Source organism: Meleagris gallopavo, chromosome 5, assembly GCF_000146605.3.
Source record: "Meleagris gallopavo isolate NT-WF06-2002-E0010 breed Aviagen turkey brand Nicholas breeding stock chromosome 5, Turkey_5.1, whole genome shotgun sequence".
NCBI lineage: Eukaryota > Metazoa > Chordata > Aves > Galliformes > Phasianidae > Meleagris > Meleagris gallopavo.
The window spans coordinates 30667944-30695876 of NC_015015.2; the positions used below are offsets into that span (position 1 = coordinate 30667944).

Sequence of the window (27933 nt, forward strand, 5' to 3'; positions counted from 1 at the left end):
CTATTGTTTTTTTTTAAGCAATTAAATGGTTTTAATCATTTGCTCTTAAGAGACTAATACACTCTACTTGGCTCCTGAAAGAATTTATATGGGCATCTAACAAACCTGCTTTGATCACAAAGTATAATGAACAGGTTTAATGAACAATGCTTATCTGTAATATAGAGCAGAAATATCCCCTTCCACTGATAACAGTTGCAGTTCTTAAGATCCATTGACCCAGTTTAGCAAGCTTATTTTAAAGGCATGTTTTGTTGTTGTTGTTGCTTGTACAAATTTCCTCACCATGAGGAATGCACAAGTACTCATCATTTGAAAAACATTTTGCATCATTTTATAGAAACATTAATAAAAACTTGGAAAATAAAGGCTGATAAGTAGTGGCTTTACTAGTTTAAAATTTACTTTGAAATTTAACTAGAAAGACTGATTTATGAAGGTTAGAAATTGAGTGGATAGACAGGAACTTCCACAAAGAAAAACAAACAAAAAAGAAACCAACCAATTGAAGAACTCTACAAATCACAATAAAACATTGTCCTATTAATTTTATAATATTAAAATGCAGCTTTATGCCTGTATAGTTTTACTTAAGGAAAGTATTTATATTGCTAGACTTGGGACTCATTTGGCTTGCACAACAAAGTACAGTGTATGTTTCTTTCTTCTTTTTAAGGAAAAATGATATGCCACTGATATGCCACCCTGAATTGTAGGAATTCTGGCCATATTGTGATGGCACAGTGTAGGGTTTCTCTGCCAGGACTTTCAGGTGGCAATTCCAACTGGTGACTTGGGAGCCAGAGAATTACATTTCACATTTTAAGGTGAAGACACTTGCTTCTGGGAAGATCAGAGACATGACATCTGCAGACACATTCCCTTGATTTGAGAGGGTTGTATTTTTTTTCCATTGACTAAATAGGGAATGTAGGAAAACTGGCATTATAGACAGATAACATAGGTTATTAATTTAAGTGAGGTGAATAACTAGATTTCATGTGGAGGCTAAAGATTTACATTTAAGAATCCATTCTGGGAGCCACTGTGAATAAACTTCGTAAGAATAACATGGGAAATTACTGTGACATATAAGTAGAACAGAGAGAGTTTTGACGGTTTGATTTTTATTTTATTTTTGACTATTTTTTTTTTCATTTTTAGGTGTTTAATGAAATGACAGAACTGCTTTCATCTTACAGAAACTATGACTGTTATCGACGTGCTTATAATGAGTGCACTAACTTTAAGATCCCAATCCTTGGGGTCCACCTGAAAGACTTGATATCACTTCATGAGGCTATGCCAGACTACTTAGAGGACAAAAAATTAACATATGCAAACTGTACTCTCTCTATAACCACATAAATGAGCTGATACAGCTCCAGGAAATGCCACTTCCTCTGGAGGCTAATATGGACCTTGTTCATTTGCTTACAGTAAGTCTATTGGACTAGAGAAATACTTCAGTATTTAAAATGATTTTCAATTGCCTCAAACTGAAGTAAATAGAGAATTATATTAATTATAAATACCTAATGTTATAAGATTCTATATTTTTTTCCTTGCGGGAAGTCTACAGTAGCAGAAGAGGAGAAAAAGTTAGTGATGCTGATTTACCAAGCAGCAAGGGTAGAAATGCCACGTGAGCAGTATGCTTCCAATTATTTCTATAAAAGAAGAAAACATTTATTTCTGTTCCATGACAGTAACATATGTTATCTCTGATCTTTCCCTAATGAAACACTCTGAATCCTCTGCTAACTGAGCCTAAGCAGGGAGAAAGGTAGAAAGCTTCCCTTGCTACATCATGAAAGCAGAAGATTGCATATAAGGCTGCCTCGTGTAAAGTATATAAATTTGGGAAGTCTGTATGGAGGGGGTTACTCAAGAAAGGGTTAACCATACCACATTTCCAGCCAGGTTTCTTCTAATACTAGTGAAACTATCTGACATAAAAATCTGTCAAGTATAGTTGTTTCATTATGCTTCCAGTCATCTTTAGTCAGCGCTATCTTGGGAATAACACTAACACTACCTAGCACATATGTTGCAAAAATAGATTTTGCTTCTCCTTTTAAATGTAAGTACTATCTCTTGATTAAAATAGAAATTCTACCTTTCTTGTTTCTTAGTTTGTTTGGCCCTATCAAGCATCTCAGATTGGATAAGCTATATATCATTCCTTTTAATTTATGGTTACATTACATGCCCTGTTTCAGCAAAATCTGGTAGATAACATGCACATGCTCATGCGCTTGAGATTATTTGTTCTTTTAAGGAGCAATCAGGGCCACAATTTCATGTAAGTATGTATTACAGGACATAAAATAATTGCTTCACTTTAAAACAAGAGTTTTCCATCAACTAATATTCCTGGGCACATAGTTTTCCTGTTTGCTTTTTGTTATTTTCTTCCCAACAATCTGTATCCTTTGTTTTCCTATCAACAGACAAATCAGTTTGAAGAGACACTTGAACACATTAGTCAATTATTCAGAGAAGTACCTTGATACTGGACTAATTTTTGAGTGTCAGAAACTACATTTAGATTTCTGAAAGAAAGAATCTGAAATTATTACTTTACTATATCAGTAATTCTTTCAGTTATGCGCATCTAAAACTTAGTAATGTTATTCAGCTATGGTCTGATGTGTTATCTGGATTAAACAGTATATTTTATTTCTTATTTTTTGTGACTGTCACCATCTTGACTGACACATTAGGATAACTTTGTTATGGATATAGTGTTTCAACATTTTACATCCTTCAAACTTGCCACAGAGCAAAGCTTGTAATGCATTTGCCTGTGGCTTTTCTATTCAGTCACATTTCTAATGTGATCATTTTCATGTAAATATTCAGAAACTGTCATTACTAGTTTTTAATCTTAGCTTGAAATTGTTTCCAGTCAATACATTATTTTCTATACTATTTTGCAGGACACATCCATAAACAAAGATGTAAATTTGGTAACTTTTTCAAATTCCTGAACTTATCCGCGTATAATATTTCTCACTCCACATAACTGCAGCTGATAGTTAAATTCTAACTAAGTAAACACATGTCCATCTTTCATCCTCATCATGCACTTCTTGATTCAACCTGCTTTACACAAGAGTTTCATGAGAATTAAAGTTGATGTTGAATTTCATGGACTGGTGCTTACATTGTGTGAAAGACTATCTATATATCATGGCAGTAACAGTTTTTTTCAGGTTACTTACTAACATGCTGATGCCTACAGTCACTTGAAATGTTAATGTTACAGATTTCCATACAATGGCAGCTACAGACTGGAACTTAGTAATGCATCCATTTCAAATCACGATCAAAACCTGTGCAGCTTATTTTTTTTTTCTAGGTGCAAACTTGAAACACCAGTCTACCAAAAAATATGACTGCATGCCAGGAACAAGTAAATCAAGTAGTAGTAACTGCTCTGGGATTAAGTTGATGTTCTGTTTATTTTCAGCTGTCCCTTGATCTGTACTACACAGAAGATGAAATTTATGAACTTTCATATGCGCGAGAGCCAAGAAGTCACCGAGCTGCTGTAAGGACCTTTCCAGATTCTTAACAAAATAACTTTATGAATAATGCAGTTAATATCCCTTGCATTCATCTTATTTTATTTTGGGCAAAACTGAAAACAGAGCAAAACTGAGCAAAAGCCATTAAAGCATAAAAAGTTTGGTTGATGATGAAACATAAAGGAGAGACTTGATGCCATATCAGGTTTCCTAAAAGAAACACAAATGCAGTTACTTGTACAGAGGCTTCAAAGCTTCCTCTTGAAAATCAATACTGGTTCTTTTAAGTTAAGAATTCTTCTGTGATTCAAATGATCAAATTCATGAGTTTAATGCTGCAGTTTTTGATCCTGTTTTGGAAAAGATCAGGAGTTTATAGGGCAGTCTGTGAATTGTGATAATTTAAGAAAAGACAGTTCAAGGAAGTTGAACTTGAACTATGACAAAATTATCAAAAATATGACACTGTGTCAGAGAGGCCATTTCTGCAGTCCTTTATTTCATAGTCCATTGTCACAATTGAAAGAAGTATAATACCAAAAATATTTTAGTGTGGTACTAATAAAGTTCCATTCAATTTATTGTAGCCTTTGACACCTTCCAGACCACCAGTAGTTGCAGACTGGGCCTCAGGAGTATCCCCAAAACCTGATCCGAAAACAGTCAGTAAACATGTTCAGAGGATGGTGGATGTAAGTATGGTTGGACCATTTACCTTATATCTCAGTTGTAGTCTTAACTGCTGGGTACAAAAGGATGCAAAAACAGAAACAAGCTATTGGCTACATTCAAAACTGTGCTGACTTTGTTAGCACTTTTGTTTGCACAAAATAGATATTTCTGCTACCTTAAAAAGCATTAGCAGTGAGGTGTGGGAAGAAATTCCTTAAATGACTAAGAAGCCAACCAGGAATGTGAAAGTTGATTTGTATTCTTTCAGAGTCATTCTTTCAAGCAGCCATGTATTCCCACTCTAGCAGGGTTTTCAACATCATGTTACTGGTAGAATCTGAAAGCAGACCTCTCAACAGCTTTGTTACTAGCAGCCATTGCTTTTTTTTTTCTCATTTGGGTCATCAGTTTTATTGGTGACTGATTTCAAAACAGAAACATGAAGAGAAGTAAAGATTTTCTTTACATTCCTGCATCATCTCTTTCTCTTCTAAAGACTTGCTTGTTATCCCTTGATAAATACATACTGTTTTGGAGTGTAGTCCTAAATTTGTCCTACATATGCTCCTTGCTCTAGGGCCAACCCAGTCAGTAATGTCATTCCACAAGTAGAAATAAGTCTTCATATAGCTGATTGTTACATGACATTAACCTGATCAAATAAGTCAGGCAGCTGCAGTGGTTTGTCTAGAGACCATCATTGAAAGCATTACTACAAGTTGTGTATGTAGACCTTAGTGATGATCTTAAAGAGCAACTATGAGGTCCAATCTGAAAGTAATGCCTGCTATTTTATTATGTTGGCCCATGACATCAGTGGTGGATGCTGGTGGTATGGCAGTAGATGTTGAACCTTCTGTCAACGTTCTGTTACATTTTGTTGCCAAGTGACAGATGGCAGCAGAGGGGATGTCTCACAAAATGGCATCTGACATGGAAGTACATATGGAGTGGTGGTGTATCACTGATTTCCTCATGTAGAAAAAATAGCACCCACTGACATTCCTTGATGCTTGCTGAATGTTTATTCAGACCAAACAGGGGATGCAAGAACAGTGAGGTGGTGGGTGGAGTGTGTCAGCAGTGGCACTGTCATAGCATCTGTGAAACAGTGGGTCAGCTCTGCTGTGGAGATTTTTACGAGCATGGCATGCAGGCTTCTGTTCACTGCTGATGAAAATGCATAGCTAATGGTGGTGTCCAAGTTAGAAATAGCGTTTTGTAGCTGAGAACTTGTCCTATCAAATAGAGTTATTGTGCTCTTTCTATCTGTTGTAGTTTCCATGGAAATACATAGAGGCATTACTTTTGGAGCGAACTGTGTAAATAAGAGCTAGCCTTGTGTAGTGAACCATTCAGTTGTGTCTGTGTTGACCTATCACCTATCTGCATTTTCCTAAAAATCAGGAAATCATAATGCTTCTTTAGACTAAAGGAAAAAAAAAAGTAATTATAAAAACTCTTGTATTATTCAATAGATATTGAGGGAAAGTGGGAGAGGAATGCTCTAAATATTGTGGACAGTTTCTGAAGTGGGAATGTAATAAACTTCTATCCTTGTTATAAACTGTTATTATTTTACACAGTCTGTCTTCAAAAATTATGACCACGATCAGGATGGTTACATTTCTCAAGAGGAATTTGAAAAGATAGCAGCCAGTTTTCCATTCTCATTTTGTGTAATGGCTAAGGACTCGTGAGTACTCATAAATCTCTTTTCACCCAGTTCTGCTTATCAGCCCTGGCTTGTTTGTTTTGTTTTCTCTTCTTCTATCACTAGGATTGTAAAATCACCCTCTTCACCAGCAAAGTGAAAACATAACTGACAAAAGCATCATTCAGATGTTCTGTGAATGAGCTTACAGCAGTGGTTGATGTAGCAGGAAGAATAAAGATAAAAGAAAAATAGAATATTTTTGAATGACAGTATATACCACTGAATAACTTTCAAAAAATGAACCTGCCCCTCAAAAACGGAGAATTGGCAAATGTGTATTTTGGAAAAATTAAGAACTTCTTCTTAGCACCTTAAAACACAGAAAAACAAAACTGATAATAATACTAATAAAACTATGAAGTAGTTTTGAAGTTGCATCTCATATGCAGATTATTCATTTATCCTTACAGGCTGAAATTATAATGTGCAGAGAAGCTTCTGTAAACTTTGGGAGCAGTTAACAAAATTGTTGATATCACTGTAGGTTTTGGTCAATTAAGGTATTGCCATTATAAACTGTGAAGAAAAGGTATGTTTAATTCTTATGCTTTTAAGAAAACAGATGCTTCACAAACAACTTTTCTTGTTTATTTTCAGGGAAGGTCTGATCAGCAGGGATGAAATAACCGCTTACTTTATGAGGGCTAGCTCAATCTATTCCAAATTAGGACTTGGCTTTTCTCACAACTTTCAGGAGACCACTTACTTAAGACCTACTTTCTGTGACAACTGTGCTGGATTTGTAAGCTCTCCTTTTTTATTCTTTTTTTTTTTCATTGAAGGCAAATTATGCTAATATTGTCTGGACAAATACCTGTTTTTATCACATAATTAGCTCATGTGACCTACGAAAATTACCTATATATATAAATAAATATATATAATATATAAATAAATATAATTATTATATTATTATATAACTCCACATAAATATGTGGAGTGCCTGAGGCCCCTTGGTTTATTCAGCCCAGAGCAGAGGAGGCTGAGGAGAGGCCTCATGGCAGCCTGCAGCTCCTCAGAGGGGCAGCAGTGATCTCTGCTCTCTGTTGACAGTGACAGGAATGGCATGGAGCTGCGTCAGGCAGTTGAGGTGTTAGGACAGGGTTCTTCACTTCGCTGGAATAGACTCCCCATTTGGCCAATGCTGTCAGAAATATGGTTTGAATTCTAGGTGGTCCTATACAGAGCAAGAATTTGGACTCAGTGGTCCTTGTCAGTCCCTTCCAACTCAGGATGTCCTATCATTTTATGAACTCATATTTGGTACAGATGTGACATGATACCTGCCTAGCACAAGAAGATTTAGTAAAACTGAGTCTTACTGCTCCCTAGCTTAGCTGGGATCAAATTCTCCATCTACTCCAGTTCCACAGCTTTACTTTGGGCTGTCAGATCTGCTGATGTATGCATTAGAGACTAGGTCAAGCTATTTTGTTTGTGATTAAGGAGCATACATATAAATATTGTTTGCCAAACAGAATATTTATACTAAAGAGGTAGATGGTTCGTATTTTGATTTTACCATTTAAAGGATAGAAAAAGAAAGTACTCTGCTGGTGCTCAGATTTCAGAACTGAGTGGTGCTTTTAGTGGATTTGTATATCTGGAAGTATCAAATGTGCAGAAATAAATACCCTTTCTGTTTGTCTGAATTTCAGCTATGGGGAGTAATTAAACAAGGATACAGATGCAAAGGTAAGAATCTTTATCTTTTGTTATATTTAATCTATAATTAATGGTGAATGACAAAAAGGAAAAAACAAACAATAAAAAAAACAGCCCTGATCATTCCAAGATTTATTGTTGTGGACCTATTTAATCTGGCTCCTAAAGGAGGAGAAGGCTGACTTAAAGTGACAGAATGATGCTCCAAAAAGAAATGCAAAGCTGAAGGAACTGTTCTACGCTTTGCAAATCTTCACTGAATCCAGAGGGTTGAGGAACAGACTATTCTATTCTGATGAATGAGAACATCAACTCTCTGTGACAACTGTATAATAGACTCAGAAGTATTTTGCAGGGTTTTCCACTTCATGCAGGTATCTGCTTTCTCTTCAACTTTACAGTCAGAAATCTGCTGCAACTGAATGTTGCTATTTGATATTTTTAAAAATGAAAAGGCTTTTGAGGTGTATATAGCAAAAGAATACAGCTGATTTCTTAGTTTATGTTGTTTCAGGTAATGCATGTAGAGATCACAAACATTTCCCTGCTTCTTGGGCAGGAAACTCAGTGTGAGAGTCGATCTTAAACACAACAGAGACACTGAATTGTGTAAACTTTGATTTCTTTACAGACTGTGGAATGAATTGTCACAAACAATGCAAAGACCTGATTGTGATAGAGTGCAAAAGAAGACACAAAACTTCTGTTGCAGACAGCAGCCCAACATCTGCTCTTGCTTCAAGCCTCTGCACAGTAGCAGTTAAAGAGCAATTCCATGGTGAGGGAAGGTCACATTCAAAAGCTCAAAAGATCTAGATAATTTTTAAGTTGTTCCTTTTATTTTAAAGACAAGTTGTATTGCACTGAGTTTTGTTAGTTAGTTACGGAGTTTTATCAGCCTATTAGCTATAACTAGGCATTCTAGTTCAAGTCTTAGGTGAATAAATTTCTGGGAGACCTCTCCTTACGCTAAGCAAGGTAAGGTGCACAAATTCCACAAGAACTCGGTAAGTCTTCAGCCGGACTCTCATGAGAACTTAAGTGCCATGAAATGAAGAGTTGCCAGGTTCCCTTAACTCTCCCATTTTGTAAGAAGCAGGTCTTGGTATGCTTATTTTTACTACTGTTATTGCATTAAGGAACAGCTGTACTGTTACAATTCTAAAATTCCAGTGTGGAATCTATAAAGTCAGATACTTATGTATCTTTGTGTTAGGAATCTACATCTCCTCTTGACTCAATTTACCATATATATTCTATAGGACAAGAAGAAGGACCATTCACATTTCCAAATGGAGTAGTAGAACACAATGAAGACAGCAAGGACCGAACTATTATGCTCATGGGCTCCTCAGCTCAGAAAATCTCAGTAAGATTGAAACCAGCTGTAGTTCATAAAGGTATACAGACAGACTCTACACTGCTGGCTGCTGATGTATCACATAAGTCAATGGAGAAGAAAGAGAAAAGGATACTAGAAAATCCTTATCTCCAGCCCATCGCACCATCCCCACGTCCAAGCCCATTACTAAGCCGTAAAAAAGCATATGTTAAATGGGAAAACAAGGAATCCAGCCAGAAGATGAAGGAGGAGCATCACGAGCATCACAGCTATAAACCCTCATACCAGGAACTTGAGCGGGTATGTACATACTGGAACAAATATGGTTTTACACACCAGTACTGTAAAGAGTGTGAAGCTGTGGCTGGGTGGGAAGATGTCATTCTGTCACTGTTCTCAAGTATAATTGCCAGAACAATCCATGAGGGACATAATGAATTCTTAGTCACTTTACCTCCAGCAATGCTTCACTTCAAATAGAAATTTAAGTAGTAGTATAGGGCTTAAGGAATATGTTCTGAAGACCTTACTATGATTATATTGATCCCTGTCTTCCTTAGAAGTGACAAGGAAGTCTGTGACCGCAGTTCGATTGCTTAGGACAAGGTATTACTCCATAAAACAAGATATATTTAAGGAATTGTCTTCCACACATGTAATACAAGACTGGGAATGCTGAATAAGTGTTTTAACATGTTTGACAGTATTCTATTTATGTACAGCATAATGTTGAAAACAGATAAACACTTCCTTAACAAAAATACTTGTAGCTAAAGATAATGACTTCTAATACAAATTTAAAGCAGCAATGTTAGCCAAAACCAGAAATTCCCAGCACTTTAGAGAATGCAGAAGAAAAAAGCATTCGGGGAGATGCACACGAGTTAAATAAAGAATTGTAAATCTCACAGTTTTAACATTTTTAGTTAGAAAATAAACATTCTTTACATGAATACCTCAATCAACTTTGGAAACAACTGTTCTAGATAATGCATGGGGTAGTTGCCTGTATTCCTTTCCTCATAAATTACAGTGCTGGCAAATCAGCTCAGTGCACTAGCATCAAATTTTTTACAATATAGTATCATCTGTTATGCATTGCATGTCTTCATTTCTCCTGTATAATGAAACAATATAGAGATATGTACTAAGCCAGTCTAGAACAGCTTGATTGAAGCTCCTAATTTGGCTTGAAATAATAAGCAATAGGAATATACCAGGAATATACCAAAGCTTCTAAAAGGAAGAGCTTTGAAAGGATAGTAAGATGCTTCTAATACTTAGAAGTATTTCTTCTAAGAAAGAAGATTTTGCATAACTTAAATTCTAAGAGCCATATAAATACTTACAGATTTGCATATTCTTAAAGGAAATCAGAACAAAACGGTGAAATAATCATATCTCCATCAAGTTTATTCATCTACTTGAAATTTGGATTTTCAGTGTCATGTCTAAATTGCAGGCCAGTAAGATCAACAAGCAGTGACTATTGCTGAATATGAAAAGCAACAAAGCTATGTCTTGATACCTATCTTATAGTTGTATTCCTGATTACTTAATTACTCATGGCATGGCCTCATTTTGGATTAATATGCTATAAAAATATGTTTGTCCTAATCTAACTGTTGTGAATACTTTTAACAGCTTCCATAAAGTTTCAACATGACCCATCTTAAAAGAAACAGTGAAACTGACATTTTCCTCCCAGGAGTCAGACCGCTATCTTCATATACTCAAAACACTAGTTTCATTTAATTCTATCCTGCATTTTAAATATCTCACTAGATATTTCTGTAGCTCAGGTTCAGAAAGTCTATTTATTGTATTTGCCTTTAAAATTCACAGTCCACATTTTTCAGTTTTGCATTCACAGAGCACATGTGATCTATTTTTTTTTTTAACTGATATAGTATGTAGTAGACAGTCCCTAAAGCACTAATCTGTGCCGTTCTGTAAACAAAATGGTGGTCACATTCCCATTGAGTTTTCTGGACTTATTACTGTCCAGAGGCAGATAGATACTGTCTTAGAGACAGACAGGAAGAGAACTATAAGAATTCATTAAGATCACATTATTTTCAGTGTATAGTCCCTACATTTTATCTTTCAGCATTTGGGTTTTGAAAAAAAAGGTATGTAGGTAAATATCTAGGCATGTTGCCCTCTCTACTCCCCCCCTCACCCCCCAAGAAAAACAAAACAAATATCATTTTCATAGCCCTGAATTTCTTTCAAGTTTGGAAAACAGTCAAATAACATACTGTTCCCTGCTGCTAAGAGCTACACCAGCTGATCTTTATGCCAGTCAACCTACATGCACAACCAGACAATCCTGAAACAAATGTAAAATCAAATACCTTTTTTTTGTTTGTTTGTTTCCTTAGGAAAGAAATATTCTAAAGGCAGACAACGAAGGTTTAAAGATGCAACTGGAACAGGCACATAAAACAATTGAATCTCTTACGATTCAGAGAAGAAATCATGTTATCGACAATCTACAACACAAAGACTGCTCCTAGCAGATGAGGGGAAGTTTCTTCTGGAAGAATGTAAAACTGAAGGGGACGATTGTGAAAAAGCTGCTTTACCAAGTGAACTGGAAAGACACTCCAAAGGATTTTAAAACAGAAATACCCTCTTTATTCTATACATTTCCCTATTGAAAACACACTCCCAAGTCTATAAATGAATTCCTTCAATTTAAGGTATGTTAGCATCATCTGCACAATGAACACAGTATCTTCTGGGACTGTTTTTGAAAGGAGTGACACTGTTCCTGAAGCTTATGTACATGATGACCATGTGGATTCTACAGTGATTTGGCTGCACATCTCACTATACAAGTGTTCTAAGCAGCTACTCATAAGACTGTCACTTCAGATTTGGCCCAAATTCAGGTTTGTAGAAACAAATGTTCAATAGAGATAAGTATTTAAGTAAAGCTGTATTCTATTAAGAGGGAGAGTTCTTTCTCATTGTGGCTGAAACCAATTAAAAACATTACGCAGACAGTCATCTTTATTTCTGGAGTTTAGCATGAATATTAATACAAGTAGTTAAGCTGTTTATTAGACTTTGTTAGGGCATACTGACAAATGTTATAAAACTTCTTTAAGGTAAAATATGAAACCAGAGAGAGTTCAGAGTGAATTCTGCTTCCATCTCAGTGTTCCAGTTTACAGCTTGGAATACACAGCCCCACTCATTGGGCTTAAGGGATAGCTTGCTGTCCCTGTACTGTAGATAACACAGGGATAACATTGACTATTTTTTTTAACATCAAAGTGCATATCAGTGTTGTAACTTCTGAGTAGAACCTTAAAGACCATATTATGAAGGAAACCGCATAGCAATCTCAATGCAATGGATACTGTATTCCAGTTTCTAACATCTTATGGTTCTAACCAGGATTTATTCAGTTCCCCTCATAGGTTTCATACGCACTTTAGGTGAAGAGTCAAGGTGACTGTGCTCTTACGTGTGTAGATTTTGTACAGTGAAAGGTGCTAGGGAGGTAATGTAGCTTTCTTAAAACTATAATGTGTACAAACTGTTAAGAGATGACAAATCCGTCTTTCAAGTTACTGGTGAATCTTTTAGTCACAAGAGCCAATCTTAAAATTTCATTTGCATTTCACGATAATTCTCAGAATTGTATAAAACTCACTTGCTTTTATAAAAAAGGGATGGCATCAAGCATTTAAATAGCAGAAACTGAAACTAACATATCTGTTAACAACATACCCTCGTGCTCCAGCAGGGGGGTTGGACTAGATGATCTTTCGAGGTCCCTTCCAATCCCTGACATTCTGTAATTGTGCGATATACTTAATGCTCTTCAAAACTTGCAAATCAGTTTACAAAATCCATGACAGATTACATTTTTAGCTGACCCCTTACTACAGCATGTGTGCTTTGTGTTCAGTGGCTTAGATGTATGCTCTGTTTCCAGCTTACAGTCATTAATTGTCAAGCATATTAATACTTTATTTATTTTTTTTTAAAGTCAATCTGAAACTACTTACTAATCTACTGGTTCTAAGTTCCTGGTTAGAACCTGAGTTGTGTTTGCATCCATGACTAAATAAAAACGAAGGGAGAGAGTAGTAGTAATAGTAGTAGTAGACTTTCTGTTATCTTACTGTAAATAAATATGATCTGTAAAGAATTTAAATGCATATGATGAACCTAGCTGTTGTGAAGATTGTGAAACTTCTGTTCCGCATACACTAAACCTGAATTATTAACAGTTAACATGAAATTGCACTTTGATCAGTGAAGCAGTCAGAATGGCTCTCAAACCATATTTGCACATATTTGCTTTGCCAATTTTCTGTGAGTTTCTTGATTTCTGTCCTCTCTGCAGGACTACAGTAAGAAGTATTCCTAATGCACACCTAGCAGATAAAAAGTCTATTTCTACAACAATTAAAAGGGACAGGATAAATGTTGTAAATATTTCAACGTATTTGGAAAATACTTTAGAAGAGCAGCAAAATTTGGCAAATCTCGTGCATCTAAGGAAACTCTGCTTGCTTATGGTTTCAATTCTAACAATTTCTGTATGTGTGTGTGTATGCATACATATCTACACACACACACTTTGCCTACTCTAGGAGGGTGGAAGAGGAAGAAAATTAACAAATCAGTATTTGGAAAGTTTCCTAATGTCAACACTGACCCAAAGGTTATTGTGTTAGTAACACTGAGTACTTAATGCTTAAAATCAAGTCAAGTCTGTAGACTTGTACAGTCTAAAATTAAAGCTTACTTTTCTGTCACCCTGTTCCTATAAACACAATGATTTAAACCTGTTCGCAGGACCATCTTACAGAACCCATCCATGATACTTCATGTATGCTGAAAACTTACTGCTTCAGATGAATTTGTTGATACCTGAAAAATTTCAAAGCTCTCCAAATACCTTCAGGGTGTTTGCCCAAAGCCTCTTGTAATGTTTTGTTGTTGTTGTTGTTGTTGTTGCTTTGTTTTGGTGGTAATCCCTTGTTATTACTTTGCAACTTCCTTTTTGCTGCATGAAGTAATAGTGTTAATAGCAAATACTGACTGTACAAGGATACTGATGAAACTGACAAAGTTACTGAGCAAAAATCCCGCATCTCTGTTGATCTTACTGCTACTATATGCTAGGAAAAATGAAATAATGAAAGTACTAAGTGCTGTTTAGAGGACTAATCAGCAAGCACTGGTATTGAACACCATTTAAAACTCATCTTGTCACAGTTAACATAAATGAAAAGCACTCACCTTTATTCTTTCTCCAGGCTCAGCTGTGTTTCATATGCATACAGAAAGGAAGAAAAAAATGAAATGTTCGTACCCCAACTACTGTTTATTTTCTAAGTGTGAATTCTGATCCTTAAAAGATGAAAGTAAGTAGACTGAATGATTTAACAATGAACAGGCCAGAGCTAATGTTAATACTGAAGACCACTGCCTTTAAAATAACTTACATACGCTTTTGAAAATACAAAACAATATTACCTTTTGGAATTCTTTGTTACAGTAGCAATCTGTTATCCTGTGGGAAATGATCTCTACAGAAACTCCATTTTTGTTTCAGTGCTATTAAAGAAGATTGAAAAAGTGTACAGACTGTAAACATTTATATAAAGTGTAAGAAATCAGTTTAATATTTATAATAGAAAAAATGTTAAAATTGTACCTTGCCTCCGAGTTTGTATCTGAAAGAAAGAAACCCTAATAACATATATTCATTTTCCTTGGGTCTGTCATTTGGGGCACTTCTGCAGGACTGACCTGATATATGAGAGTCTCAAGTCTACCTTTACATTCTTGAGCCTGAAGACACTGGGAGAACTTGGGAAGCTGGGCATTTTCAGATTATTTTTTCAGAATTTAGTGGCTGAGACAATACAGACACTGTTTTGCCATTACACTGTTCAAGGTATTACCAAGCACAGTTCTTCATTAGCATAGTCTCTTGCTTTTCTTAAGAACATTCATTCTCAGAAGATGTTACAGCACGACAGGTAAGCTTAAACAAGGCTTCTGCAATTTCTACTAGGGCTAGTACACAGGCAGCGTCACATCATCCTGAACCTTTGCTATTCTTCACCTTACCACAGAACTCAAAATACTGTATCTCATGCATGTTTTTATGTCAGGTAGTGAACTTCAAAATATCTGAGGGAGGGGAGGGAAGAAGAAGAGGGTGCTAACTACTGAAAAACACCATTCCTACTTACAGGCAAATCTGCTCTCCCAACTTTGCACATACAGAGCAAGGTGTGTTTTGCTTAGGAATTGCAGAAGTGAAGGGGGAAAAAAAAAAAAAGGGAAACCTCCAATTACTACTTCAGTTCACTACTTGTGAAGTTTTTCCTTAATTTACATAAAGACAAAAGTAATGATCATATAAACACATATGCAATTTTCTTGTTGTATTAAGATAAATTTTAACTGAATATCCTTCAATGGAGACGGATTTCTTAGTAACTCCAGATAACGTAATCAGGATCTATTTGGGACCTCTCCTGGTGAACTTTTCTTGTATTGTTATTGACTGCCTTCTCTACTTTTGTTAAAATTTGTTATTTTTCATGATCATAAAAAACACGTTTCATCATTATTTCAAATCACCAGCAGGAAATCTTTCTTGCAAGCACGGGAGATATGAATAGAGAATCAAAATCACACTACACAAGTGATGCAAATAACTTCAAATGCAGTACTTTATTCCTCAGTGTTTACAGCTGTTAACAAAACCATCTCTCTTCAGCCCTGACACAAAAGTTGTCTTCTTCAATTCCTGAATAACCAAAACAATTCACTGCATTTGAATAAACACAGAAATAATCATAGACATATAAAACGGCTTTTTTCTTACAACAGAATTTTTCAAAATACTTTTTTCAAGACTGAAACAGAAGGGTTGGAGGTTTAAATCAATTGTTTTAATGGTATTATTGCATCTTCTGATAAAATAAGGACATATATTCTGACAACAGAGAAGACCGAGAAAGGGATACCTCTATGAAACGTGGTGGTGCTTACTTTGCTTTTCTACTACTGGCTTCACACTTTGGAATTACTCAAGAAAATATGAAATAGCTCAAATAAAAAAAAAAACGAAGCATCTTCCATAGAACTTCAACTTAGTTGAAGTTTTGTCTTTTACAATGTCTACATAAAAAATAATTGGAAAAATTGGAAAACTACTAGAATAATTTAACTGTTAGAACTGGATGGGGGCACAAATCTTGTCTACTTTACTCTGAACTATTCTGTTACAAATAGCACAAACTGACAAGTGTAAAAGCACTGCGGCACATACACAATTACTACATTCTACCAGCCCTACAGGTCAACTAACCCAGTGCATCTTCACATCTTAAAACTGATGAAATCTTTATGCATAGATACACCACTTGAATTTCCTAGCCTACATCCTTGGTGAAACTGAGCTCTTGATTGTTGTTTGTATGTTACTTGTAGCAAAAATAACAGCATAGGATTAGCAAAGAGAATTTTAAATTAAGGCTTTGTTAAAAACTGTTCTCCCTCTTCCCTTGCTGACCAATGCTTGTCACCTCCATGGCCAGTGGTCTCACTCAAAATGTCATTTGTGAGCTACCTCTATAGCACTGTGAATAAACCAGTCTCCAAAGGAAGGAAATGAGTACTGTGCTTCCACTTGAAATTCCTCAGAATGGCAGCAGAGGCTGACAACAGAAATGAGTGTACAAAGAAAGTGATAATGACACTGCTAGAAGGTGGGTGAAGTTAAGCCAGCAGAATACTTCATTATATTGAGTTCACATTCAAGTCAACATATACAAGCAATGAAGTCTCCCACTCTCTTTTCTTAGAAGCCTACTGGAACTGTAAAGTATGGCCAAGGCTGTACCAATCACATCATAAAGCAGCATTCTCAGTCAATAAGCATACAGAATAAGAAGGAAAGTTTTGAAGTTCATCTAGACTAAAATTTCAAATGAAGGTGTTGGTAGTAGCTAATTAATAAAATCTGACATGTTTTTAAACAACATGCTAGAAAATCACTTAATTTTAAACAGAGCTCTACGTTCCTGCATAGATCTGCCTCTGTAATTGAGGGCATGATGCATGTGTCCCTGAAGACACGGTAACAACTTTAAAGCATGCCAATACAGACATCAGCAGCAAGTTTGTGGGGGAAAAAAAAAAAACAAAACTCATAACTGTGGTACATAAAAGCAAATTCAAATCTTAAAGTTCAACTGCAGATAAGTCTAAGTTATATATTTCTTGAAAGCGCTTCAAGGTTTCTGTCAAGAGATATGCCCAGGTTTATCAGATGCCTTCCTGAATCTCTGCAGTAACATGAACCTGATAAATACCATCGTGAATATATACTTGGACATCATCTCTCTTTTACCTCTATTCACAAATGGCATCACAACAGAGGAGGGACCTAAAGAAGCTAGATAACATACAGAATTTTTAGCTGACAGCCCTGAACTTAATCTCTTTTAACAAATCTACTTAGAGCCAGAATTATACAAAATCCACTTCCTCATCTAGATGCTCTTCTACTAGAGTAACACTATCTGTGAAGGAGAAGGTATCCATACATATCAACACAGAGTTTCTTTCAGGTTATCAAACCAGTTGGGTGACAGAATAAAGAAGCAAAGCCTTTGAATGCTATATTGGAACTTTTTCCAGAAACCTCAATGGGAGGAGCAACTGGTGCATGAGATAACTTGTCAGCTGGCAGTTGGCAGTGGCCAAATACAGAGAGTAGGCAGGAGAAAAAAAAAGAAATAGCCCACCCTTTCTCAGGCAACTGAGCTTTGTTGACGTTTATTTTTAAAGGCTGATGCAGAAAGAGTATATAGATGAACTCCTACTGGACATGACGGTAGTAGAAAATGCTTTTATGAAACACCAATAATATGAAAAGCAAGTTAAGTAAAAATAAACATCAAAAGTCACCATGATTCAGGTTTTGTGGTACATGCTCTGACCTTCAATTAATCTCCGATATATTTATGAACACACAAAGCCATCTAATTTTATTAGTATCTGTAGAGAACTAATTCAGAATATTACTTTTATGTGAAGTTCATTGAATAATTTTGACCAAAGCCTTAAGTGACAACTTGAAACTGAATTTCTTCAATATGTCCAATGTGAAAACTGGATAAAGAAAAAAGCACAAAGGCAGCATTCTGGACTTTCAGAAGCATCTCCCTCAAGTTCTTAGGTCTGACTTCTTAATTTTTTTTTTTTTGCATCCAGCTTTTGGAGCAGAATTTATGTGCAACATGCAATAATTAGAGAGGCCTGAACATCATCTTTATTCTGTTTCTTTAAAAAGGTTTTTATTCAGTTTTCTGAGACTTATTTTAAATAAATGAACATAATTTAAAAAAAAAAAACACAACCAGTACGAAAAGCGAGGACTCTAGTCAGGATATTTTAGTATAAAAAGTTCTGTTCGGTTAACTAAAAGAATTCAATGACAACATCAGTTGGTCGAATGCAATGATTCACATGGTCATACTTTAATCTAATCTAAACCAAAGGTACCATATCTAAATTCCTGACACCAGTAAACACCACCACTATATTTCATCTGTTACTCTTTCAGTATCTCCGGTATCCTCCACCTCCTCTTCCACCATACGGATCTCCATAACCTCCCCTGCCACCATAACCACCTCTGCCACCATAGTCCCCCCTGCCGCCTTGGAAACCACCTCCACCTCTTCCACCACCTCCTGAAACCCCCACCCCCAAAACCTCCCCCGCCTCCAAAACCACCCCCACCCCCAAAACCACCCCCACCTCCTCCCTCTCCCCCCTCCCCCACCCCAGCTGCCCCTCCCACCCCACCTCCACCTCCCCAGCCACCTCTTCCACCACCTTCCTGTCTTTTTTGCCACGGAGGCATTTCAGGAGGAGGTGGTTCAATCTCTGTTGGTCTGCCTCCACGGTCAGGTACTCTCCCCATCAGAACCTATATTGAAAAACAGACGGACATAATAACTTGAAGGGACAGAGGGTAATTCTTTTTGGACAAAGACATGCTGCCTGCTCTTCAGAGGAAATAAGTTCCTATCAGAGTGGAGCTCGACAGCTGCTATTTCGTTTCCTTCTAACTTGCCAGCAACATGTGGCAAGAACTCCAAAAGTGATCCCATTTTCCATCTGTAAAATTTAAGTTACAGCTAGCTAGCTAATAACAGTGTTGTGAAATTGTTAGGAAGAAAACTGCATGCCAAGTATTGCAACAAAGTAGCATATAACTCAAATATATACATACAGGTAAAGATTACTGTGCTGTTTGCTCTTCTACTCTGATTTCAAAAACGTTCTAACCTAATCAGCCATAAAAACAAAAATCGGCAGACTGGCATGCAGCTCTTAAAAGTAACACCAGTTTACCTTCCATTAAGAAGTAGTGAGGAGAAAGGCAGAACAGAAAAAAGGCACAACATGCTGCCATAACACTTTCAAGAAAAGAAAAAATGATCTTTGGCGGATATTATCTAGTGTACAAAACAGATTCTACTCGACTGAGCTTTACAAAATATCAAGTTGAAGTATAGAGAGGTATTCAGGTCTTTTTGTTTTAATTCCTAGATTTCCTAAACTCTTTGTATGATGAATGTTAACTGACACGAGTCAGTCCCAGGTACTCCAATCAAAGACCGCTTACAAAAAAAAACAACAAAAAAACAAAAAACAACCAACCCAACGAAACACACACACAAAAAAGAGAGATCATACAATAATTAGAAAACTTCAGAATCTTTGGGATGAGAACATATTAAAAAATACCTAAGTGGGGCAACAAAACTTTAAGAAGTCTGTAAAACAGGATTAATAATAAGCAAAAGAAAGAATTACTATTACTACAGTTTTATGTTGAATGAATGAAGTCCCTTTCCTAAGATAATAAGGATCCCAAAACAAAAGGGTGATTCTTATCTTTATCTTGCTCTCAAATGGTCTAATCAAGCATTTATTGATCCTGAGAACTGACTAGAGTAGTCCTGTGTTCTGAGACTACTGTTTGAAAAGCACAACTCTGTAGGAAAGGAAAAGTAATTTTTGAACTCTGCCTACCTCCTCCATTGTACCTGCTCATCTAGATTACTGTTTTCTATGACTGACTGTGTTATAAGATAATAATACGAAAAAAAAAAAAAGTTGTTGCAATGTTTACTGGAATGCTCTAAAGTATTGAGTATACCCATCTTTCAAAACCGAATAAAAATACTGAACACAGTGTAATCTCAAATTTTTGATAGGTCTGTAAAATCCCGAGTCCTTTTTTCATATCCCAAAAACAAAAGTTACCTTGTTGATTGCGCAGACTGTATTCTCCCGTGTTGATCCACTACTTGTTCTTATGATCTTCGATAAATCCTCTCGAGCAGCAAGAAGGTGAGCTAACGTTATTGTTGACTTTGGAGATAATGCGTAGCGCTTGGGCTGATAGATTCGTGCTATGTCATCTGTTTTTACCTAAATGATAAAAATCAAACATAACTTACTTGCTAGACATACATACAAACACACTTAGTGTACGTAGGCTGTAAAACACACTTACTGAACAGTAAGTCTCAGTAAGTTGCAGTGGCTGTAATGTCTGAAAAACTAGGTTAGCTTACAAAATACTGTGCCAGTTGTCACCAATTCTCTTCATGTGGTGATGTACAAAACATACTGCTGAAATTCAGTCGGTTACAAAAGAAACTCTCCTATCCACTGGCAGCAAACATTTTTTGATGGTTTACAATATATCTAAGACTAAAATTTAGACTCTTCACTGTAAGGGAGGAAGGCAAGCTAGAAACTGAATTAAAAAGGAAAACAACTTGCTTATTGACTTAAAAAAACCATCAATATCAAAACATTTTAAATCCCAAAAGCTTCTTTGGAGAAGTTCTAAACAAGTATTTTACAAGAAAAGTGAGGAGAAAAGGATTAAAAAACATATGCAGTTTTTAATTAATTTGTAATAGAATCATTTTTGTAACTGCATACTACTTCATATCAACAGTTTTTTTCTTTTGCAACAGGAAAATGAATTATCTTACTGCTTTAGAATCACCAAAAATCTCATTAAACTGTTGTTCTGCTGTGAAAGTATTCATCGTTTCAAATGTCATTTGAAATAACATCAGGTGACTTAAAATTTTAATCTAAGTTATTATCAGCCAACATCAGCTACATCCTAGAAGTACACTCTACATTTGAAAATTTATAGCTGTATTGCTACAGCAACGAGAAGTTATACACAGCGTGAAATCTGACAACTTCAAGGTAAATGCCCTCTCTTTTCTTCTTTTTCTGCATAAAAGCATTCACAACCCCAGCTGACACTGAAGTGAGCCGTTCAGAAACAGCAGTCTTTGACTCATGACTTTCAGTGGTGCTTAGTGAGCTTCGTAAAAAAGATTGTGTCTGCATGCGTCTGTGCTAAATTCTGATACTGCTTTCAGTCCTAATTTTCTACACAAATCTTTCATCTTCTCTTGACAGAAAAGTTTATCTTGCAGCTCATGAGGAAAAATATCTCCCTTTAGCTTCCTGCATGTATATTCATCTTGTTACAAACTTTTAGTATCTTCTCTTCTTATGTTACTGGGTTGAAATAGTATGCATTTCTAGGTCAGAAATATCAGACTGGGTTAAATCATTACTATTTTTTTAATATACAGAGTGCTAGGAAATCATAAAAATTAAATTACTGCCATTAGATATTAGGAAAAGTTTCTTCTCAAGCAGAGTGGTCACGTGCTGGAATGGGATACCAAGGGAAGCTATCATCCCTGGAGGAGTTCACCAAATGTTTAGATGTTGTACTGAGGGATGTGGTTTAGTAGGAAAATATTGGTGATAGGTGGACAGTTGGACTGGATGGTCTTAGAGGTCTTTTCCAACCTTGGTGATTCTGTGATAACAAAACAATACCAGCAGACAAAATCCACAACAGTGGTTTGGAAGTTTCAGGCACCTGAAGGAACGGAAGTAATTGTGTGCTTTTCTCATACAAGATCTTCAGCTGACTGTTTGCTTATTCAGTTGTTTTGTGCCCAAGATAGATTACAGGTCACTGTAATAATCTCACTGACCTTGTGAATTATCTATGTCAAGGCCCAGCGTTTGGTTTTCTCTTGCATTTCTAAGAGAAATGTTGAGGATTCCTCTTACTTTACTTCACTGGGGCAGATGGATATAGGGAAGAAAAAGGGAGGTGTGGACTTACAGTGAAAAACCCCAACAGAGGATGCTAGAATTTCTATTTTTGAAGCTATTGACACTCACTCACAAAAGACGGCCAGTGCCATTTAGTCAAATTCTTGCCCTACTACAGCATCTAAGATTCAGATATTACAACCCAGGATGATAAACTGCTCGAAAAGAAGTCAGCAATAATGGAATTGTATTTACATAGTATATTTGCTAACAAGACCTACAGAATTGTAGCAGACTCCCACCTACAGGAAGCAAAGAATGCAGCAAGCTTACCTTTGCTCTATCAGACCAGCCAAAAGACTGCACTGTCACATCTAGCCTCTTCATTAACATACGACGGCGACATTCGTATTCACTGCGAAGAGCATCATTGATTTTTTCCAATCTTTCCTGCAGTGTTACAGTACAAAAATCCAAATGTTCAATTCTATACGGGTATGTAAGTCAAATGAAATGCAACCTCATTCAGCAAATAAGATGGCCATTGCCAGGTAACCTCTATAAACTACATAAAATTAGGGGTGCATCTGTGTAGTGCTGCAGCAGTCTTAATTAGAAGTATTTTAAAAGTAAATACATGTATCAACACAAAGTACATTAACAATCAGATACTTCCAGAATTAATGTGTTATTAATGCTTAGTAATTGAATGTTTATTATCATAGTTAGAACAGTGACTGTAAAATGGACAGTCAGCTGAAGCCATAAACATAAATTTCGACCATCCTGTGAAATACAAAAAAAAACTAAGTTGTTTTTATTCTTACCACTTGATCAGAATTCAGAGGTTTTGTTAGCAGTGATTTCCCCACGTGGTTTTTTTGAACTTTTGAGAGAATGTCCTTTATCTGAAACAAAACACGTAACACAAATTGTATTTACACTTACTTCAGCACAACTCATTCCAATCATAAGATCAAATATGTTTTGTTTTATCATTTTATCAGACTCATAAGGAGAGATGCATCTTCTGTCTTATTATCTATTTAAAATAAAAAAAAAAAAGAGTTCCTGAATACTTTCATTACATGACTCTTTCTGCAACCTTTGTTAACCAAAGCAAAGAGAACACATCTGTAATTTTATCCAGTGACAAGTATATTCATCAAGCAACATTTAAGGAGGAACTGGGTTTACATGCAAACTGATTTACAGTTTGTGACACGCTGCAAAGTCATGTCCAGATTCCTGAATCTCTATTAATACTTTATTCCCTCACTTGCATCAGCAGTACACTGAGTGCTCATCCTCCAAGTACAAGCTTTGCTGCCTTACAGTTACAGAATACATTGCCCAGCCTCGACCAACACAGCTGTAAGTAAAAGACTTTTGGTAAATATCCTTTTGCAGGAAGACAGGAATACAACCGTCCTCTGGCATATATTCCCAAATATTATTTTCAAAGATAGTCTCTTCATATTTCAATTAAATTCTGTTCAAGTTAAGCAATGTTCTAATATGCTATACCAAGATACAACGTGTGATCTGTCCCTTTAGCAGGTTGCTGTTGCACAGCTGAACTACTCTCAGAGCTATTCCCACAGCTGCTGACAGCGCTGAAGATGCTAGACAGAGGCAAGAGTACACAAGCTGAAGTACTGCTTTCAAATTCTGCTTACTTTTTCCAATTTCAATAAAAAATAGTAGATTTGTTTGTAAGTTTCTGTTACAAATTATCTAATATAATTGTAAGTATTAACAGTGCAATTTTATACAGGATCTAATTAAATTAGAAGCAATAAAATATTTGCAAAAAGACACTGATCATTTTTAATGACTTTTTGTAAGGATCTAAAAAAGTAACAAATGGCACTGAAGAAGAGTTTATGAAGCAAAGAAATCCAATCATTGACATCACCATTCTAATGCAGCCACATCTTTAAATGCACATACCCAACTCGAAACTACTACCAAAATAAACTCTGAACCTGTCCCACATGAAACTAAAGGATGAAGGACAATGTAGAAATACAGTAGAAATTCTACGGAATCTCCTGAACAGTAGGAAAAAAATTCTTCACTTGTAAGGGCCAGAAAGTTCAGAGCACAAATTACACTATTAATTTGTAGTCAAAGAAAATGAATGAACTAGTTTTGTCACATTTCTACACTGTGAAGTGAGTGCAAGTTGTATAAGCAAGGCAGAGCTGATGGATCTGGAAAACACCAAAAAGAGCTTAAGGCAATTTGGGAAGGTAGAAACGGAGACATAATGTGTTTTTTAAAGACTCTGCTCACTTTAGCACTAATGAAACTGTAACAGTAATGCCCTGTGTATCAACTCAAGCATGTGATCCTAACTGATAGGAACTCTCGGACTTCACAAAACATGGCAGACAAGGAACCCCATAATTCAAGAAAGCCTTCTGGGCTCATAGGTGTGTAGGTGAGAAGCTGACCCAGAAGGCTGCTGCTGCAGAACTAGAGTCCTATTCCTTTACCTGGGCACGAAACTACACCTGTCTCAAAGAAGAGATACAAAGAAGCAATCAAGGAAGGCCACTGCCCATAGCTGGAGCCTACAAAGTCCTCTGAATATAAAAATAGGGCTTACATCCATCTGGAGGAAAATCAACAGTCCTAGGCAAGTGTTAGTTGATCAGCTGGAACTCTGATGTTTTAATCCTCAGAAAATAGCACCAGAATTGTTTCTCCCCTCATCCTCACAAAAATGTTTATCAGCAAGACTAGATTTAAACACTCCATTTGAGCTAAACAGATGAGGCACAGTGGCATTATGGGAATGTAGATGTTTTCACCACCTGGGTGCTTGTTCTTGTATACAAATCTATTAAAGGTTCTGTACTGCCACACATGTAAGAAAATCAGGCAAGGAACAGGCCCTCTCCACAAAATTTCCAGTCATTCACCAGCTCACTAGGCAAGGAGGAAGGAAAAAAATAATCACACAGAATCACCAGGTTGGAAAGGACCTACAAGATCATCTAGTCCGACCGTCCTCCTACCACCATTACTACCCTCTAAGCTACTAAGCCATATCTTGTAGCACCTCATCCAGACACCTCTTGAACATTATTACAAAAAAATGAGCAAACACAGGCAGCATTCATCTCCCACAGTTTTCAAGAAGAGACTGATTCCCCAGGCATCAGGAAGGAATGAACAGTAAAACTTCTAACTGCCTGACAGAGAAAATAAATTCTGCAGTGAGAAAGACAAATATCACATCATCATCATTAAATGAGTTAGAATTTAGTGGGATATAACTGAAATACCTATACTGCAAGGTTTAAGTTTGCATATTGACTAACCTGGTAATCCAGGCATTTTCATCCTATTTACAGCTAAGGAAATGGCACTAACAAATCAATACTTGCAATTAAGATACTCCTAAGCTAATGAGCAAAAATGTAAATTTTGGAAAATTTTATTAAATTTACTACTTCTCAGAATACAGGTATATAAACTGTTATTAGACTAAGTCTTCTGCATTTAAATGGTAACACAAAACACAAAAGTGTTACTTCAACTCACGCCCTAAGTTTGCATGGCAAAGCATGGCTCACCACATACCTCACCCTCAGGGAGCCACTCAAATATTTCACCTCACAACTGAAACAGTTAAACACTAAGCAGTATAAAATGAACCATACTGTTAGGACCTTAACTAAGATGGATGCTTACAGGCATAAAAGTTAACAACAGAGAGAAAATCTGTACCTTTTGTTCCACATTGCTTAACAAAGGAGGAATATCGGATGAGGAGGAGTTTGGTAAGCCCAGCGCATCACAGATAGCTTGTACTTCCTGATAGATTTCGTTGTGCTTTTCCAAATGAGAGCTTTTACTTTTCTTGCTGTGCAGTATCTTTAAAGCTTGAAGTTCTGTACTTAGAAATACTACAAAGAAAAGCATCACAATAGCAGATTTAGAGGCATGACAAATTTTGTATCCACGTTCTTGTAAAACAAGACAGTGATAAAAGACCCTATCTCAGTCCTCTCCTGACAGGTCAGTGTCAGTTTCCCATTTGTTACTTGAACTAACTTTCATCTAGCTTCCTGTCTTCTGTCTGCACATCTTAACAACACATACTTGACTGCTAATACCCTTCCCTAGGCCAAGTTCCTTGGCTAATTTCATACTACCACACTGCTCCCTGCTGTTATTCCATTCTTCTCTTGTCAAATCTCAAGTGTTTGCCGCCATCAGTTTCCCAATATAATTTTCCTGTACTCAGTCTCAGCTGGTTCCCTTAGCCCAGGTCCAACCTAGATGTTGCTCTCCTCAATCTTACTCTCAGCATGTCTCAGTCATGCTGCATTTTCTTTCAAGCTGCCCCAAGGCTTCTCAGAATCAAGAGAAGCAAGGCCTTAGTTTCAGCTAAGCTGGAACTGGATCAAGAAATTACCAGGAGGCCTCAGTAGGTTGAATAATACATCACAAACAAATATTACTCTTGCCATTTTCACTCTTCCATGAGTGATCTGGTGCATGCACAGGTAAACTGTAGTGATTGTAGAGATACACTTAAATACACAAAAAGAAATATCTAAACTGTATCATAATTACAGAGCAAGCACATAAAATATTGTAAGGGGGAAAAGTGATTTTAACTTACAGAGGAGTTTAAGGCAATCTTCTTTCTCTTTCAATCTGTCCTTTATGTCTCCAGATACAAGTGATGAATATGGACAAGCCATTTCTCTCAGGAAGCCACTAATCTCAAGTTGGAAGCTCTCTATATCTTTATCACCTGTAGAAATAAATAAAGACCATTAATTGTTTTTCTTTTAATTTAATTTTCATTTTTTATTAATAGAAACCTCCAATTAATTAAGATTTAATGATTTATACATTTAGATTGCAGGTTTCGATACCACTGACAAACACAACCTGCCACTCCAGTAACATCTTCTTTCTTCTTAAAGAGGTCCTACATACAAACAGACAGCATTTTCAATAGCAAAGGCAATACTGCATTCATGCTTTAAAGAAGAAGCTGATGCTACAGCAGTCTGAAACCATAATGCAAGTATTTGGAGTGAATCAGCAGCTCGCATCTAGCAGAGAGACAGGAGCACTTACTCCTTCAGATCACAGGAATATCGCTGTCAAGCAAAGAGCGGATGCCACAAAGCAGTGGACAACTGTCATTCATTTTGTGATGACCAAGTTCCAGGAGTCAAACTAACCCAATCACACCTATGTGCCCAGCTTTATTGTCCGGTAGGTTGTCTTTTTTTTTTTTTTTCCCCCCTTTCTTCCTTTTGAAAGAATCTTCACCAGGGTAGACCTTAATCTAGCAGCTACATACACAAAAACATCAGCCTCTCTTTGGCTACCTCTTAGCTGCCTTCTAAACTCCAATATTAATTTTATTACTAGCTTAAATGTCAAGTGTGTATCCCCCAATCAAGTACTACATAGCTTCAATAAATTAACACTCGTTTACCATCTGCTGACGTGATGCTTTCTTCCATGTCACCAAGTGACTTTATTTGGGAACCTAACCAAACACAGAGGTCAAAATACTCCGGTGAAGATAATCCACTTTGTGCTGCTTTCTTCAGGGCTTCCTCTTCCAAGAGGGGACCCGTGTACCTGTACAGGGAAATAAAGCTCGATAATACGAAGCGGGTTTAACAGAAAATATGCATACTTTTAAATACGCTGAGCGCTTCGTTACAGCGGAAGCGCCCACCAACACACAGGCAGCGCAGCCCCCGCACGGGCTCCCAGGTGAAGCGGGATGCCCTGCTCGGCCAGCGCTGCGCTCCGCTCCGTCCCCCGCCGCGTGCAGC

The 27933-nt window shown here is 36.6% G+C and overlaps 2 protein-coding genes across 2 annotated transcripts in view; one reads left to right on the plus strand and one right to left on the minus strand.

Moving 5' to 3' along the window:
• LOC100544082 (RAS guanyl-releasing protein 1) overlaps positions 1-15233 on the plus strand; it is a 37861-nt gene extending 22628 nt beyond the window's left edge. Inside the window, 10 exon segments of the mRNA XM_019615685.2 lie at positions 1165-1318; positions 1321-1439; positions 3476-3556; positions 4121-4225; positions 5792-5901; positions 6520-6664; positions 7581-7617; positions 8219-8365; positions 8850-9229; positions 11314-15233. Coding sequence (XP_019471230.1) covers positions 1165-1318; positions 1321-1439; positions 3476-3556; positions 4121-4225; positions 5792-5901; positions 6520-6664; positions 7581-7617; positions 8219-8365; positions 8850-9229; positions 11314-11448 — 1413 coding nt within the window. The 3' untranslated portion in view covers positions 11449-15233.
• A 619-nt stretch (positions 15234-15852) lies between these two features.
• On the minus strand, positions 15853-27743 carry LOC100544811 (protein FAM98B). Its single transcript, XM_010711629.3, is given in 8 exon segments — positions 15853-18680; positions 18682-18917; positions 20264-20431; positions 22442-22558; positions 22936-23016; positions 25850-26028; positions 26751-26885; positions 27585-27743. Coding segments are annotated over 8 exon segments (1080 nt in total). The 5' UTR covers positions 27613-27743; the 3' UTR covers positions 15853-18544.
• Positions 27744-27933: the final 190 nt, after the last annotated feature.